At 36.0% G+C, this 18,731-nt stretch overlaps 1 protein-coding gene across 18 annotated transcripts in view; it reads right to left on the reverse strand.

Moving 5' to 3' along the window:
* QKI (QKI, KH domain containing RNA binding) overlaps window positions 1-18,731 on the reverse strand; it is a 160,383-nt gene that overhangs the window by 87,672 nt on the left and 53,980 nt on the right. For all 18 annotated transcript variants that reach the window (XR_013948325.1, XR_013948326.1, XR_013948327.1 and 15 more), the window contains exon 3: window positions 12,063-12,179. Coding sequence is in view for 15 of the 18 variants with exons in the window: in XM_080584786.1 (XP_080440912.1) it covers window positions 12,063-12,179 (117 nt within the window). In the remaining 3 variants the exon portion in view is untranslated. The remainder of the gene's footprint in view (window positions 1-12,062; window positions 12,180-18,731) is intronic.

Genomic DNA, 18,731 nt, shown 5'->3' on the forward strand with positions numbered 1-18,731 from the left:
ATCTAGTTCAAAACAGAAGGAACAGAAGCAGTAGGAGACATCTTCTTGAACCTACGAAGACTCGAGAAGAAAAATCTCATGTCGCTTTTGCTATTAAAATATAGCTGTTCCATAAATTACTCAGATTTCGATCTACACTACTGTGCATGTATGTTTGTTCCCCAGGGATATCAGTTCTTCATACAAGAAAATATCGCTTCCCATAAACCGGGTAGCAAATTCATTTTATTTTTGTACCAATTAGGCACCTCCTTCCCATACCAATTCCCCATCTATTCTCATCAAGTTTTCTGTGATTCTGTCACATGTTCTAGTGAAACCAAGAAGTTGATATTCCCCCCACTTTCTCATAGCTGGAGTCTTCCTATTACTTGAGCTGCCAACTATACTGTTAGGCAGATAAAACCTATTGACAACTGCCTGAATCAAGTCACTGTTTTGCAGATTCTACTTTCAACGATCTGAAATAGCCTGTTTTCTTAATTTTAGCTACTGAGGTTAGAGGACAAGATCTTGGTTGTCTTGCAGGCATACAGTACTGAACTGACTTATGATCTAAATTACATTCAAGCATTACTCATGGTAATGAATTCATCAAGCAAGCATGAATACTGTTCATTGTGTCTGTTCCATAACTAGTTTATGGCACTTAATAATTAAATCAGACAATTTACACTGAATGTCAGACTCAATTAATTAAGTTAAATGGTCTTCAAGCAAGTTTAGTACTAGCCACTCTTAAGTCTTGTTGTATTCTACTTCTGCAAGAGTAACAAGTCTTTAAAGAGGATAACAGATTTGTGTACTCAGCCTTAAACCAAGTTTAACTGAGTAAGTTCTCATCCTTAAACACAGGTAGCCAACACTGAGTCCTTATGATTTTTAATCACATTTATATTGTTAAAGATACATCCATGGTGTGCATGCAATTCAGTGGGTCCTACACCCATCAAAACACTCCCGATTTACTGCCCACCAAAGCAAAGTGGAAAATGTGCAAAAATTAGCAGACAAAAATTGCTAACTACTCTCAGAAAAGTCTAATAAAAACATGCAACTGTCCATCAATAAAACTAAACCACACTTTTCAGACAGAGGGGAAAGACCACCCATAAAGTCTTGCAGCTATAGCTGGAGAAACTGCACAGTAAGGACACTGTCCCTTTACACAACCATTACCACCTGCCCAGGTACCTGAACTTCATTCATATCCTTACTAAACTCTACTGTAGAGCATGTTTAGAAAAGGGGTAACCTGTGATTAATAACACCTGTTTTAACCCAAGCCTAGTCAAGACAAAGGCTAACACAGTATTAGCAGATGAAGTGAAGCTTGTTTTAAGATGGTGACAACTTTCAATAGCAAATCAACCAGGCATTTTAGGAATTACAATTGGTAGTTGTTATCACAGTCAATGATTTTTGAAGTTGGAAAGGAATTCAGTATATCTTGCCCCACTGAAACTTACAGATTACCTCCCTCTCTCTACCTGGAAAAAAAAGTAGCAGAAAGTCAAATATCTCTACCTTCTAAATGTTCCATTAGTAGTTCAAGTGTTTAGTTTCAGCAATACCGGTATCTTATTTTGTGCTCACTCTTTTGCTATCTATCTCAATAAAATTGCTATATCTCACCCGAAGGAGCCATACCCAGGACAGTAAACAACCACCTGTATTCTAAGCCTGCAGCCCAGAAGAAAATACTGGGGACCAAGAGCTGTCAAGAACTAATACACACTTGGGAAATATACAGGCATGCTTTTTTCTTCCCAGAATCAACAGGTCCTACCTGCATACCTCTTCTTGGAGGACTAGGGAATTAACCCAAGCCTCAAACTAAGTGCAGTTTCTCCCAGACAAAGTCAAGCACAGTTTAATGATACTCAGAAAAAAAAAAAAAAAAAAACACCCACTCAAAACACAAGCCTAAATACAAATCATTTCTGGTAAGCAAGCTTATAATGTCACAATATAAATTCTTAAGCAAGTTAAAAAAGCAAGCCAAACATACCAAACGCAAAATCACCCACTAAAGTACAGCCCAATAGGTTACAGTTAAAACTTAACAAGTTAATCCAAGTAAGGAAAAAGTTTAGTGGTGCTAAAATGCTGCAAAACAACTTCTTCATGATGATCCGTGAGTTTATCACAAGAGCCAACTTCATTTTAGTTTTATTAGGTAACACTCAACACTACTGTCCCTACAAGAGAAAATTAATGTTTTATGAAATCATGTGATTCTACATGTAAGAATGCTCGTGCTCTGTTAAAATAGTCTCACCTAGTTCTCTCATCTTTTTTGTCATTGTTGAAAAAGTGTTTAGTCAGTAAATGCACTTTGTTCTGTGAAAGGAGAAACTACATGTCTCTCTTTGTACCAAAAAATACATAATGAATCCACTATCCAACCACATTCTACAGCAAACAAGAAAAGCAATCTTTTTTAATACAATTGTGTAACTAAAACAGCAAAACACAGGAAAGTTATAAATACTTCTACTTCACATCTCAAATAAAGCTTAGATCTTTACAAATGTCTACTGATTTAGCATGTGTCCTTCCAAATCAAACATCTTTGCCTTTTTTTTATTATTTTATTTTTTTTTATTAAAAAGTCAACAACTTGCTATATGTAATATAGCCACACACCAAAAACACTCCAGTGCTAACTTCTGTCTACTGACTGGATTATTTTTTTTCTAAGAAAATAGTGGTGCAACTAAAACCCAACACACATACAAGATGGTCCAATATCATTTAACAAGTATGACTGAAACCTAGTCAGATTATTAACCACACGTAGCAAAACTATAGGTTGGGGGTCAGTGTTTTAAATAAAATATATTCATACGTACAGATGTACACATACAAATACATATATTTATATGTGTATTATTATATACATACACAATATATACACACATGCACATATGAAAGAAACAACTTATCTTTTGGCCATGGTTAATTAACTAATGTTACTGACATTCATGCCATTGACCTACCTGCAACACTTAAGAGCAATTTGAAAAGAAGTTATGTCACCAATGAAAAAGAATATGGCGAACCCTCTTAAAATGTTTTCTATTTATCTTGTGATATGGTAAAACTGGCAGGTTACAGTAAATTTTCATTATTTAAGCCATTCACCTATTTCAGTTAGAGTAAAAACATATATAGATGTTTGCAGATAATTTCCTTAATACCTCAAAACAATTCAGTATGAATTGTACTCCAAACCTTTCAAAACTTCTATTCAAATGCATGACATCAACAGCTGTGGGCTATAGCCTAGTCAACTTGTTATAACACAATTAACACTTAGCACTTCCTACCTAACAAAAGCTTAGGAATAATTTTACAGACAGTTTCTACCATGGCACAGATGAAGATGAGTCAACTGCTGTTCGAAGATGCAGAATTTTGATCTATAAAATAGAGGATTCTTTATACACAGATGTGCAGGCAACAGTTCAAGGTTCCTCTGATATATCTTGTTTCCCATTACGCATCATTCTGCTTTTCTCCAGATTTTAGAATAAGATCTCTTGCCTCTTCATCATAATGTTTTTGTTCACAAGGAACAGAGGAAAAACAAATCAGAGTGACACAAATGAGAGTGACATATAATAGGAGCTGGTTTCTGCTGGAGTGGCTTTTTACCATGCTTCTTTAACGCCGTTAAGTCAGTTATTTCCATATCTAATTATTTCAATAACTGGACAGCTAACTATTTACCAGTTTAACTACTCTCAGAACAAAATGACGTATTATCAATTTTTGATATCAAAGTCAATTATAGTCAAATACTTCACCTACTTCTCAAATTCCACAGGAAAACATGCATCTTAATAGCGTTAAAATACACTCAAAGCTACAATTTCCTATTAAGCATACTGCAGAAATACATCCAGTATATACTGGATATATTAAGTAGTCAATAAAAAGCAAAAGTATGTACAACATAAACCTATCTGAAAGATGCACTGCATCGGATACCTATCAGTGGTATTTCCTGAAAGACTAATATTACTTTGCAGTAATTCTTAGGGCCCTCAGGCACCTAAATTTCTGTCCTTCAAAATAAAAATCATTCTGTTCTTGAAAGTAAGAGCATTTTTCAGACTTAAGTAAAAAGACTTATGCAACAAATTGCCTCAAATAAGAAGCATCTGTCAAGCCTTATAGAAAACTTAAAGGAAACATTCTATTCTTGTAAAATTCACATTCCCGTAAGTAAACTAATTGTGCCTACATTGCATTCTTCACTACTGTCAATGACAACTGAACATTTTTGCTGAAAGTAAAGAGGTATGCAAGCAAGACTGCCAACAAAGATGATGCACTCTAAAGAAAATCTGGAGTACATTTAAGTCTTGTTATAGGGTTTTGGAGTCAGCCATCAGTTAGGGGCAATTCAAGAAGTAATGTTTGTTACCTTCACCAATGCTTTCCTTTTGAATTTCCTGAGGGATGGTTTCTACTAGCCACCCTTCAGCATTCAATTATCTTATATAATCAAGTCAGTAACTTGCTAAGAGGATTTTTTTTTTTGGTACAATGACTTTTTTTTAAGAACACTATTATCAGTTAGTAGTGTACACTCTTACCTCTCCACAGATGGTCACCACTTCCAGACTACCATGGATATGATTCAAGACACATATGTTGTGTGGGTGGAAAAGGGAAAAAGGCCATGCTTCAGCAATTCTTAATACAAATAATTAAAAAAATCCAGCTTTACAACATTTTCCTGCATTGAAAGTAATTGGCTACAAATGCAATAAAGGTTCTAAAATTGGAATAGAAAAACCTATTTTCTGAAGCACTCACTATTGAAAAAAATACTAACTTACAAGCAACCAATATTATTTTCATTACAACTTATGTTTCACAATGAATCTCTCAGAAGGTAAAGTGGTATCGACAACTGCACACCTTCTTAAACAGGTTTGGATTCTATGCTTGAGTATTCTTCTCCAGCACGGAGCTACACAAGTTTTCATAGAGCTTAATATAGTAGATTCGTCCCTGTATATTAAAATGGCAGTTTTGATATGCTGAATAGCTAAGTTCAGTAGTACCTTTATATATATAGATATATATATATATTTTAAGTTAGTTTAAGAATAGAAGGTCAATTTTCACACAGGTCAAAAATGAAATATGAAGAGAGCCTCCCAAAGTTTGATAAATTAGGATAACTATGCAGATATGCATACTGATGAGAAAGAGGGTTTGTTTAGAAGAAATTTCACTGTAGGTGATGTTAGATACTGAAGTTATCAGTTAATTGTTTCCAAGGTGATACCTTCAAAACTGCATTCTGGATACCGTATGTCTTTTTCTATTAACAAGAAGCAAATAAGGTTTTCTACTTGAACACAGTAGATTCATGAACATGCTGTGTGAGCAAAATCTCCAGCTTAACTGAACAGTCTGCTTGTACAATGAATTTTAGTGTAGAGCCACAAAAGTTGACAGTGGAGACAACTGAATGTACCCATCAGTTTGGTACTCTGCTATTGACAAGCTGCAGCCTTCATGTGCAACAAAAGTTAACAAAGCATGATCTACAAAATTCAATATGCTAGACTGCCAGTTGACACAGCCTTAGCCGGAGAGTTTCTAGTAAGCAGAAATCAGTTTATTTTAACAAAGAATACCCTCAACAACAAGTACCTAGGAGGGATTCAGTTCAAAAAGCAAGCATGACCTTCAGAAATCCCACTGAAATTGCCCGAAAATATTTATTTAAATAAGAGGACACTAATTTTAGTCTCATATACATGCTTGTTTTTCACTTTTATCACACACATCACCAATCCTATGAAGCACTTAATTTCATTTTATTTCTTTTTATTCCTAGTGAATTTTGTTTTTATTACTTAGTATAGGTAAGTACCCAAAAAGCATCTTTTCAGCTAGTTACAGAGTGTTTGGGGTTTTGTTTGCATTTTTTAACTGCCATTTCAAACTATGACTGTGATTTCTTAACACAGATATATGAAACTGTCAAACAGCAGCAGCATGCTTGTGTGTGAATTTTAGAAGCAAGAGGCCTGCACCACACAATTTATTCCCAGAAGACAGGAATAACGATTGCTGGTCAGCCTTTCATCCTGAAACACTGAACAACTACAATTTGCCACAATATGTTAACTATATTTCATTTCAACAAAAATGCCAGCACTTTTAGCTTTATTTGTACACGTAAGACTTTTCACAGAAGTTGAGCATCCTGTAACTAGGGTAGCACTAACAGGCTTTATTTAAGAAGACATACTCTAAGTATTTATTATTTAATATTAGTAACTTTATTTTATAACCTAAACAGATCTTAAGACATTTGATTGGAAATCAAAGTGTATTTGATGGCATTTCAGAGACTGAAAGTAATTAAAATGTTACAAGCATGAAATACTTCAATTCTATAGGGCATGTCTATAGGGCATGTAAACGTAGTAAAATGTCCTCATTACAGGACAGGTAATTTTTTCAGCTTTAATCTTTTCCTTGCACTTTTGTATGGATACCTAAGATAATTTCTAATTCATATTTAGCCTTACCATAATAATAATAAAAAAAGCTGGAGAGTCCCAAGAAATTGACTTATCTATTTACTGTGACAATTCTTGCACCCATCAAAGGTGACCTGCCAAAGGTCAAGATTGGTAATAACCAAGAGCTTGTCTTTCCCGAAAGCTTACATAATTTCTGCTTGCAAGGTGAACAGAGATACGGGAAAGAATACACTGTAGGTCAAGAACAACAGATCAGTTCATGAAACAATCTTACTACAGAAGAACGAACAAGTGATTTGAAGCTGTTGCAATGGATAAAAAGCAATGAGCTCTTCAGAACTGGAACTGCATAGCTGTTTGCCTTCTTCTAAGGGGAGACCTCATCACGGTCTACAACTTCCTCTTGAGGGGGAGTGGAGAGGCAGGAGCTGATCTCTTCCCTCTGGTGACCAGGAACAGGACCCAAGGGAACAGCTTGAAGCTGCAACAGGGGAGGGTCAGGCTGGATGTTAGGAAAAGGTTCTTCACCAAGAGGCTGGTCGGGCACTGGGACAGGCTCCCCAGGGCAGTGGTCACAGCACCGAGCCTGACGGAGTTCAAGAAGCATTTGGACAACGTTCTCAGACATAGGGCCTGATTTTGGGTGGTCCTGTGTGGAGCCAGGAGCTGCAGCGTGTGATCCTTGTGTGTCCCTTCCAACTTGAATATTCTATGATTCTTTGAAACAACCAACTGTAAATAAATAATTCTGTGTATCATAACAAGACGTTTCTTGCTGAAGAAAAAAACAAATATGCTCTCATACAATGTTCTAGAGGAGATCTTTGACTAAACCTTTCAAGAAACAGGAAAAACAATGTAGTCAACCAAGGCTGTCACAACCCAGCAGCCTGTCACTGTAAGGCTTCGTATCCCCATCTAGGTGAGATAATGGCAGCCAGAGTGGTAAGAGAGCATAGAGCTGACTCCCTATGTGTGTGTCAGTGTATGTTTTATGGAATGAGTGTTATGATCACAGAGCATTAAAATCAGTGTTTTGCTTATCCATCAATAACCATTCTTCCCACATATTAAGCAGTATTCTTTGGTGTTAAAATTACTATTTTTCTCCACTACTAGTGTGAAAATTGGTGTTTTTCCTCACTAGTGAGAGGTGCATTTGGACTAAGCAAGAAAAATTCCTTGGTCTTAATAAAGTTACACATTCATTAGCTTTTGACGAATGAATGCAACCCCTCTCCCCTCCCCAATAATCTCTTTCATGTGCCTCCAGGCTTTAATCATAATATTCTCAGTAATTAAAGTTTTGATTTTATATTTGTCTAAAGCTGCCTAGAGTGATGTTCTGATTATCAACTGAGCCTTAGATACAAGTGATTTGAGGATTTCCCCTACTTTCTGGGGGAAATCTGTCAGCAAGTTTCAAGATCTGATGAAGTGAATTGGCCATGTGATGAAGATTTCTAATTCATTACTTCTGCTCACAGGCTCATACACTAGAATAAAATTTTCTACAGAGCAAATCAGGATGGCTTTTTTTCCAGCACTGGCTACCACTGTCTTTTCCTATTTTCCTCTTGGATTCTGCAGCCACTAGCAAAATAAGAAGAGAGAAGTAGATGGATAGTAATGAATTCCTTGCAACATCCAATAAGGCCTTTATAATAATTAGCACTGGGAAATCAGGTTTGTAGATATGAAATATATATATAGGAAATATAAATACAAATTAACTTTTATCGTTAGTTTCCTACAAATCCCAAAACAATTCAGTCAAAACCTGGAAAAATCCTTTTTTTTTTTTTTTTTTTTTTTTAAAAACACTGAGCCTAGATAAGCCCCTTGAGAAAATAAGGAAAGTGCAGTTAGCAATAAAAGGTATTAACTACCAAAGAATTTGGTCACCTCATGCTGCAAGTCTAAGGAGTTCACCTGTACACATAATTCATGAGGAAGAGAGGCAAGAACCAATAGCAAGAGGAGTACTTACTTGCCAAACCAATAAGTATCACTGTTTCTTACTTTATCCTGTTTGTGATCATGTCTTGAATTCCAATTCTTTATTTTTAGAAGAATAATCGTATTTGCAAACAAGATGCTTCACAAACTGCATCATCAATGATTAAGAAACAATTCCTATTGCAGCAACAACGGTAGGTCACACGACAGCAACAAAGTCCACTGCCTGAAAACGATAAACTACTAATACCAATCACCTCAGGACAGTAACACAGTTATAAAGAAGATCTGAAATGGGTGACATGAAAATAGATTTTGACAAACTTTTTGGTACTTAATACTGTTTGGCCTTCAACCAATATTATACTATTTGGTATTCAAATACTTTACATTATTTAATATTCAATGCTAACTGCAATATTATCTCATGTAATCATCAATGGTTAAGTATTCTGTGCTCCAAAAATATCAGACAAGGGACGAGTTACTGAAGGTAATGGGTTCCTGTTTTTTCCTGTCCAATTTGTAAATAATCACCTTAAGACACTGCCCCTTATATCTCGTGAATGATTCATCAATCTGAAGTGGCTTAGCACATACCATACTATTTAATGGCTTATCGACATTAAAACACTGACTTCATCAGTTCATGGTTTTTCATGTGTATGAATTTCTAGCTGACCTGCCGAGTTCTACATAACTAGTCCTTGCTGAAGACTAGACCAGCTTTCGTTTTCTTATCAATCTTGAAAAAACAAACAAAAAAGAAAAACAGGTAAGAAGTAAAACTCATACTCAGAAGGTCCCAATTCCTCTAAAGCTTTTTCTCAAAAAACAAAATCCAAGTAGCTCATGCAACCTGTTCTATTCGGCACAGAAATTATATATATATACATATGTGTGTATATATATATATATGGAAAGGGTAGGGGAAATCAGTCCAAAATCAGTCCAAAATCAGTCCAAAAATACCACTTCCCCAAACAGTAAAACTGCCCAAGCTATCTAGGGAAATGACTCCCTGCAGAAAAGGATTAGTTCTGAAGCCCAGAGGAAGGAGTGAGATCATGGACACTAAACATAACTCTCAGGAGATGGTCGTGGGCAACCAGTTCTAGGCAACACTGCTTGAGAAGGGAGGTTGGACAAGATCTCTGTAGCCTAGGACACAAAGAAATGGTCTCAAGTTGCACCAGGGAAAGCTTAGATTGGATATTCTGGAGAATTTCTTCAAGGAAAGGGTCAAGCATTAGAATGGGCTGGGCTGCACAGGGAAGCGGTTGGTTCCCATCCCTTGTGGTATTTAAGAGATGAATAGGCATGGCACTAAGTGTCATGGTTTAGTGATTGGACTCAGTATGTCAGATTGATGGTCTTGAAGGTCTTTTCTAACCTAGATGATTCTACAGTTCTGTATCAGAGCATCATTGTTAATATCTATCTTAAATATACATATGCTCACTAGTAACAGCAAGGCGTTAGACCATTAAAGTTTGGAGCCTCAATTTATCATTGCAAGCTTTCTGAAGAACAGATGCCTAAATGTTTTAGCTTACAACATTTATGAGCATAAATGAACTCGAAACAGCTTTTTTTTATTCAGAAAAAAATTACAAACAAATTCCTGATAAACTGGGGTAGTTTATAGACTTAAAATTTTCACTCCTACCACAAAGAAGGGGCATCAATAACACACATTCATTTATGGGCAGAATTTAAGAACTGTACTATTGATAAATACATGATGCCTTTTAAAAACTATTTATAAATAGGAAAAAAATGAATGAACAAGTTAAGTACACGCTTTTCTGGATTACGTATCAGCATTTCTCTTTTAAGGCTGACAGCTTAGTGATTCACCCATTCGGAACTGTATTTTATTGTCTTCCGTATTTCGAAGATTTACTTTTTACATTCAGAAATCTTAACTTCTAATTAATCTCCCAGCTAAAATGCAGCAGCATTCAATACTCTTTTTCAAATAGTCTTCTCTTATGAAAACTAGGTGCAACTTGCAAACTGTAAAGAGAAGCAATATTTTCACTGAATCTCTTGCCCCAGGATACATGTACAGATAGATATATTTACAGTGTAATTGAATATGTAAAGAATTGGCTACTACTAATAGTCACAAAGTAAGTTATGGAAATAAGATTGTTCATATATAGGCAACCATATGCTTTGCTTCAAAATACAGCATCTACACCCATGCAATTTGGTATGTCAGCTGAAGCATGCTGAAATTTTAATACCGTAGAAATTTTAATGTCTCATACCGCCCTCCACTTATAGAAAATCATATTTCAAAATCCTTTACAAAAATAGAAATCCTACAAATTCTGCTTATCCATTTACAGTTTTAAACCGCGTAATAATAGGTCTAGTTTATACATTAAGTCTCCCCCCCAACCAAGAAGTAAAAGGAATTAAAGATGAGAACCAGAATGTTTAAATAAATAAAACCCCTTCATCAACTCCTTCATAAATCTACCGTCACTTAAGATGGTATCACCCTCTTACTTCTACAGAACCTAAACAACAAAAGTCTCTCTCAGATCAGAACAGACCTTTGCTCAAAAGCTGACAATCTAAGTACTTGAAATAGCTATAGGTGGAATAACAGAAAGGAAGATAAGAGTATTACAACAGATTATGAAAACAAGAGGCAACAAATGAAGTTTGAAAACAACACGGTCATACGCTTTGGGAAGTCTGAGATTTTTAACTCAGTATTTTAATTGGTTCTATTTTAATTGGTGTGTGCTACACATGTATCAGTAGAATGTATTATGTGACTAACCAGATAAGAAAAAAAAGATTTTCCAAAGAAAGGATCAAAATAAATAATACTTATTGGAACAAAGAGTATTACGAAGTGTACATAACAAAACTGAAGTGGTGATGCTAATGCAACTTCAGCAGTAATAACCAGAGAGGGGAAAATAGCTAGAAAATAAGACTGCAGAAAGACATAACTTCCAGGAGTTAACATCACAACAACTTAACATTCAGGATGACTATCCTTGAAAGTATATGCTCCCTACTCACATGGGCAGAACATACATTACAGGTCAGGGCAAGAAACGGCCCTAATTATATCCCAACTCCACCTGAGCAAAAAAATTCAGGAACACAGTGCTTCTTGGTTCACTCCAACAATATTCACTGCTGGAAATACATTTAATGTATTTTCTGATCTCCTCTACTTGCACTAATCACTCCTCTGGTATTTCAATATAAGAATGCTCTTAATGACACCTGTAATATTAGCGGCCCTTTCTTGGAAAAATACATTTAACCTGAATTTTTACCTTTATATTGTGAAACACCTGACACAATTAGAAGTTAGTTATTACTGAAGAATATTTTATAATTGCTAGTTAGGCTCCCATTTGAACCATTATGGAGCACGCATATTTAACTTCTTCAAGGTAGGTTGTGTTAATCACTAAGTCTGTAAAAAATAAATAACTAAATGAAGCATACAGTAAAAACACAACAAAGGAGAATAAAAGACGGCCTTATCCCATGTTAGGAAAGAAAACTATACATCTGAAACTACACTACCTTTCAAGATCTTACCTTCTTTTTGTCCCTCATTGAGCCCTTCCCTCGGACCATTATCTTGCATCCTGTTTCTGCCTCAAGCTGTTTAGCTGTTAGTCCTCTGGGCCCAAGGATTCTTCCAACAAAGTTAAACTGGAAAAAAAACAAACAGTATTTTTCTATAAAACATATAAAACAAAATGAACAAAATTAATTTAAAGGTTTATTTCTGTCTCTAAAACATCATCTTCTTTAAAATCAATTTAGAATACCGCACTAAATTCCTGAGGTAAAAGAACAAGGCAAGTATTGCTTTCATATATTAGATGCCTATGTGATCTCTACCTTGGAAAATAAAAAACAATTTTGCCAGATATTAAACTTAAGTATTTCATGTGAGTCTAGGGCAGCAATATTCTTAACTCCAGAGCAAGTCAAATAAGCACTTACAGAAAATACAAACTATCAATCAAGATACTAATTAGTAGGCCAACAATGTGCATCACATCATGGAAACTGAATTTCTGGTTGCATGACCAGACACACGTACAACTTTCATATGGTAGGACTGATATGGTGCCAGGTGTAGGTCCAGTCTCATAATGACACCACAGTACCTTCAAGATAGGCCTCTAGGTCTACTCTTCATTTGCCCCCTGCCTACAGCTAAGGACCATCCAGAAAGCATTCTTTTTTTCCTTTTCCTATTTTTCTAGTGGGGTCTACCTGGCCAGCATGCTGCCAGTTGGCCACTCATCACCTACAGAAACACTTTGTAAAACAAACAAAAAACCAAACATTTCATAACGCTGCCTTCAGCAAAACAAGCAATTAAAAAAAAAAAAACACACCAAAAACCAACACACTTAAGTTGCTATATATTCAACTTCAGGTTTTGTGTAGAACATTGAGAAATACATCAAATTCAGTATTTCCAACGCGGTTAATACATACGTATGTATATATAAACCATGTCAGAATTCCATGTGACTGCAGTAAGTTGTATACTTTACTCAGTTGTGCATACATATGAAGTTTACCACGTTTAGATGGCTAACATCCATATAATGAGACAAACCCTTGCCTATACTTAGCATAGTAATACTGGCATTTAGCCATTACTAACATGCAATAATGATATATGTAACGCTATTTCACAGTTATTTTCCAGGTTCTTTTTCTTTCATCATTTTCAATCATAGACTCTGGAAACAATGAATTTATTTTTTTTAAAAAAGCACTGAGCAAAAGCAGCATTAAGAATACATGCCAGGACTCTGTGACAACTGCAGTGAGAAGATGTAGCACCAGGCTCAAGAGATACATAAACACAGACATTTCAGACTGAAGATTTAATTCAAGCACAGACATTAAAATAACAGAAACTAAACAGTAAGGACAGGAGTCTGATTATTTTAGAACCTTGCAAACAAAGCTGTTCAATGGAATTATGAAAAAGATGGCTTTCATTTCCTCAGCTAATTAAAATTGGTTTTGAGTACTATAACTCAACATATTTGAAATCCTTATAAAACTACAAAGATCAAAAATAATTTAGGAGTGAACAGAAGTTATGAACACAAGCAAATTAAAGTTCTCCAACAAAAATATTCCTGTTTCACTGTGGCTAAACTGTTCAGAGAGAAGATATACTCCCAAAATAATTTAGTATTCCAAGCTCAAAACACAAAGAAATATCATGAAGCCTGTATCAACTGCAGGAAAAAGAACTAAAGATTAAAAAGCACTTGTGAATGCATACACAAACTGTGAACCATGGGAAATTCAGGAATATTCACTACAACTGGACAAGCGATGAGCCAGCTACAAGTGACAAAGTTGAGCCCTGAATTTTTACCACATTTAATGCTTCACATGTAAACAGCACCTAACTTACTTTCTCCACTAACACACTTTCTGCACACTAGATAGATATGTATCCTATTCCACAGGAAAAGCAAAAATATCATTGCAAACCTGCCCTTAAAGCACTTTTTACCAGCAGAAAGCGACCATCATTACATTCTCCATCTCCCAAGAGAGACAGCAGCCTCTAATATTTTATTAACTGCCAACTGTTATATTGATTGGATCATGATTAAAAGAATAATCAGATAATTTGAATAAAAAAGAAAACAGCATGATCATAAGTAAAAAAGCAGGATTTTATTTTTTTTTTTTAATTACTCTCAAGCTTGCAACTTTGTTTGTATTGTGAGGACACCCTTTAGAATCGTGGATTCTAGTTGAGGAGTTGCTGACTTAAACCACAAAGCTTTCTGTTCAGTGTTAAGCCAGTTTCTTCTCTGGCTACTCCCAGAACATTCTCTTCTTACAAAGAGCCTTTATAGATTGTTCCAAGTAGCTCAACCCTGTCGTTTCTTTCCAGACTGTATGTATTAGCACCTTGAACCTTTTTGGATAGGTAAGGTTTCTTCTGAAACTGTTCTCGTTACCTCTCTTGGACACACTGATTTTTCCATTTCTTAAAGCAGGATGCCTGGACAAGGCAATACTTCAACTGAGACCTCAACAAAGTTACTCAAACTTCAAAGTTGACACCTACTCAAAGTTACTCAACAAACCACATCCCTATTAACACATCCCGAGCTTCTCAATCCCTTCTCCACACCCAAATTTCAGTTCTTATACTTCGTTCAACGTTTGTTGATGCCAGATACCATTCTTCATCACCTTTGCCTTGCCAGCTTTCCTCAGTTTTGTATTCATATGCAACTTAGATGCTCCCCTCCAACACCACATCATTCTACACATTTGCCCAATGAACACCACATCATTGACATTAGGCATGCTAATTGTGAGGCAGTTTTGAATTTTAATTTTGCCTTCGAAAGTGTTTGGTATGACTTTCTTGTTTTCTAAGCGTACTTTCTATTCCACCAACAGATTATTCCCAAATACATCAGAGATCCGAGCTGAGGGAAACCACTCCAGGATTCCACCTGAGGTGGCATCTTGGTTGATTCTATAGTCACAAGTAATCATAGTTCATGCAAGCTGTTATTTTAACAAGTAATTCCCAAGCTCTCTGTCCCAATGGATCCCGTCAGCATTCAGTTTCCCAGACTGCCGTCTCAAAGCTTTAGCTAAGAACTCCACAGAGAGAAAAAACAAACAAACAAACAAAAAAACCACAAACATGACTCTCTTCTGAAGGGACTGGGTACAGGGGTAAGAGAGTCCATCCAGCACACTGCAATTCAGGAAACAGCACAGACCAAGCCTTTTAGTTGGACTGCGTCAGAAGTTTTACCAGAATCCAGTTGTCTCAGCACCCATTGCTTCTCTTACCCGCCTGCTGTGGTTTAACCCAGCAGGCAGCTCAGTGCCACACAACTGCTTGCTCACTCTGCCCACCCACCGTCTCCCCAGAAGCTGAATGGGGGAGAGAACTGGGGGAAAAAGGCAAAACTCATGGGCTTGAGATAGAGTTTAACAGGACAGAAAAGGAAAGGAATACAATAATGATAAAAGAATATATAAAGGAAGTGATGCACAAAGCAATCGCTCACCACCCACTGACCAACGCCCAGCACATCCCCAAGGACCAGCCCACCCTCTATTTACCAGCCACCCTGCTCAGCACAGTGCCCCATGGCGTGGGACATCCCATGGCATGACCCATCCCAAGCTTAGACTGTCCTGTCCTGGCCGTGTCCCCCCCAGCTCCTGGAGCACCCCCAGCCTCCTCGCTGGCAGGGCAGCGCCAGGAGCAGAAGAGTCCTGGGCTCTGTGTGAGCACAGCTCTGCAACAGCTGAAACGTCAGGGAGTTATCGCCACTATTTTCATCAAAAACCCGAAACACAGCACCATAACACCTAATAGGAAGAAAAACTCTATTCCACCCCAGCTAAAACCAGGACACTGCCAAGCCTAACGGTTCATCAAACTGGATTATTGGAAACAGATACGTCTGACAAATTTAAAGACCCTTTTAAAATCACATTTGAAGTCAAGATTTCTCTTTTTTCCTTTGTCCCATGATCTCACCCAACTGCACTCTTCTTCATCACCTTATGTTTCCCTACAAACACCACACCTGTGTCTAAGAACACTTTTTTTTTTCTATCATTGTATGTCGTCAAAGCTAGAAATACTTCTCCTTCATCTCCTACAGCTTCTTTCCGACTCAGGACTTGACTGGTTCTCCAGAATTCACCTTACCCCCAGTGATTTAGTAAGAAATAACCAACCATCAATGGTTCACAAAGTGCTCAGATCAATGTAAGATGATCTGACCGCATTACTTTGAATGTATCGAGCTCATGCATGTTTGAATGAGAGATTGTTAAAAAGGGAAGCAGAAATGACCCACGCTAAGATTAACTGCTTCTACATCAACAATACACAAGCAATCAAATGTGTTACTCTCCATCATGAAGTTACTCCCTCTGTTCTCAACAAGTAATGGATTTCTATATTGGACTTATTTTTATATGATTTATCGCTTTTACTCACAGTATTTTATAATCATTTCTCTGTGTGTGTTTTTTTCATGTTTGTTTTCAAAAGAAGAGCTCTATCATGTTCTCAAATCTTCCTATACAAACTCAGCATTAGAACTCAAGCACGAAACTCCAGAAGAAACATGTTTGTGGCATGCATAAACACAAAAGCATCCTGTCTGTCACCTACATGCATATTTAAGCAGAACCAACCACATTACAAGAAGAGTAACAGCTGCTCTAAATCCTAAGGTTTGCACCTAACTCTGAGACCTTAACGACAACTGTGCAGCAACTGACACTCCTAAGAGCTGACAGAACTCCTATCTGGTGTCCTGCCTGACCAGTCGACTGCATCAGAAAACCTCTCATAAAAATGCCTTGTATTCCCTATGCATAGAGTAATTATTACCCAAGCAGACCGAGTGCTTTTGCAGTCCTCATATGCCTCACATGCCCCTACACCCAGTACAAAAGGAAAACATGAATAAACTATGCTAAGACTCAAAGCTGCTGATTAACAAAAGGTTGCACGGAAGCATGTCCAATTTTTACAGTGTAGGAGAAATGCAACGTTTAAGAAACCTTCCATCCAAGTTAAAACCAAAGGAACTTGAGGGAATTCAGCACTACTGTATTTCAGAGTGTTATTGTGCCTTTTGTATTTTGTGCTTTCCCTTGGCACCTGTGAGTAAGGTGTGGGAAGATCTAATTCATCTGATTAAAAAAAAAATTGCCTTTATTGCTGGAGAAGAATTTGAAAAAAATGTTTTGATTAAAATATCCAAATCTAGAGAGAGCATAAGCACGTGCATTTGGTTAAACAATTATTTTGCTCAATTAAAAACTAATTTATTCTACAATCTTATTAGCAAGTGTTCCAATGATTTACTATACATTGAATTTGCAGAGCTAGTTACTTATAACTGGAAAAAAAGCCAAAATAAGCTACTCTTGAAGTCTATTTCAATTTTAAGCAAATTGAGAAATGCCTTAGAAGGCTTTTGTTCCACAGATGTAATGCGTATTTGAGTGTGAACATTTTATACACAGCCTGAACATATTTTAAGTAAAATCTCAGTAGTTCTTCATGATAACAAAAATGCTATATGTTGACTTTAACTTAGAATACTTAAAGTTATAGCTTAATTCTTCTTGAGTAGTTATTTTCATGTACGGTTTTACTGAAGAAAAGCAGATTACACATTTAATTGAAACATATTTATATGCAAATTTGTCTTCTACTGTACTATTTCCACTTTAAAAACTAGCTCTGTGCTGACAAAACCTGTCGTAAGTGGGAGAGAAAGTCTTTTCATCAGTCAGAAGATGATGCTCTAAATCCACTGACAGCTTGCACTGACCTACCAAAATTAGCATGTTTGGATTGTATTTTTTCCAATTGTTTTCTTTTTCAAGAATCATTCTTTCATGACACTGCTAACAGTTATTTCTGCATACATTTTTTTCTGCATTAATCAAAGACAGCTTAAATTGCTTTAATTTGATTTTCATATAATCTTAAAAAATTAGAGGTTTTAAAAAAAATCTAATCAGCCACGTAATTTGAAACGAGAAAAAATGGTTTGAGGTACTAGAAAAATATAGTATGTTAGATCTGAAATAAGTAAGATTTTAAACTTTGAGTTCTTTATTAAACACCAAACTATATGAAACAAAACATCTAGCATAACTTGTAACTTTCAAATTTCTCAGAAAATCTTAAAACATTTTATAGGACAGTAGAAATAACTTTCATGTGCAATTTACTCTACCTCACACAATGTGCTTTCTAGTTATAACATTTTTCCAATGTTTATTCAATTAACGTATCATGAGCAAATACCCATTTTCACAACGACTTAGTTTTATTTAAAATAAAAATTGTGGTGATGTATGTTTATTTGAATATTTATACACAATTTGAAGAGAACATGTACACCTATAAAATTTCATCTTTATTTAAAATGACCATGAATAAATTCAGACACAGACTGTCAGTTCAGATATACGTCTCTCCCCCTTTTTTTTTGCTTTCACTCAAAATATTCTACTGAAATACTTAAATACTTCAAGCTATGGACACTGTTTCATCCCATACAGATTATACCACTACATTTTTGATACGTGGTGATAAAGGAAATTGAAAGTCTTCTCTCATGCACAGAAGGCCTCAAACACATTTCATGCCTTACTAAGTATTTCTAGTGATTTAACACCACGCTCATCACTAAAGAA

This window comes from Anser brachyrhynchus, assembly GCF_964034855.1.
Source record: "Anser brachyrhynchus genome assembly, chromosome: 3".
NCBI lineage: Eukaryota > Metazoa > Chordata > Aves > Anseriformes > Anatidae > Anser > Anser brachyrhynchus.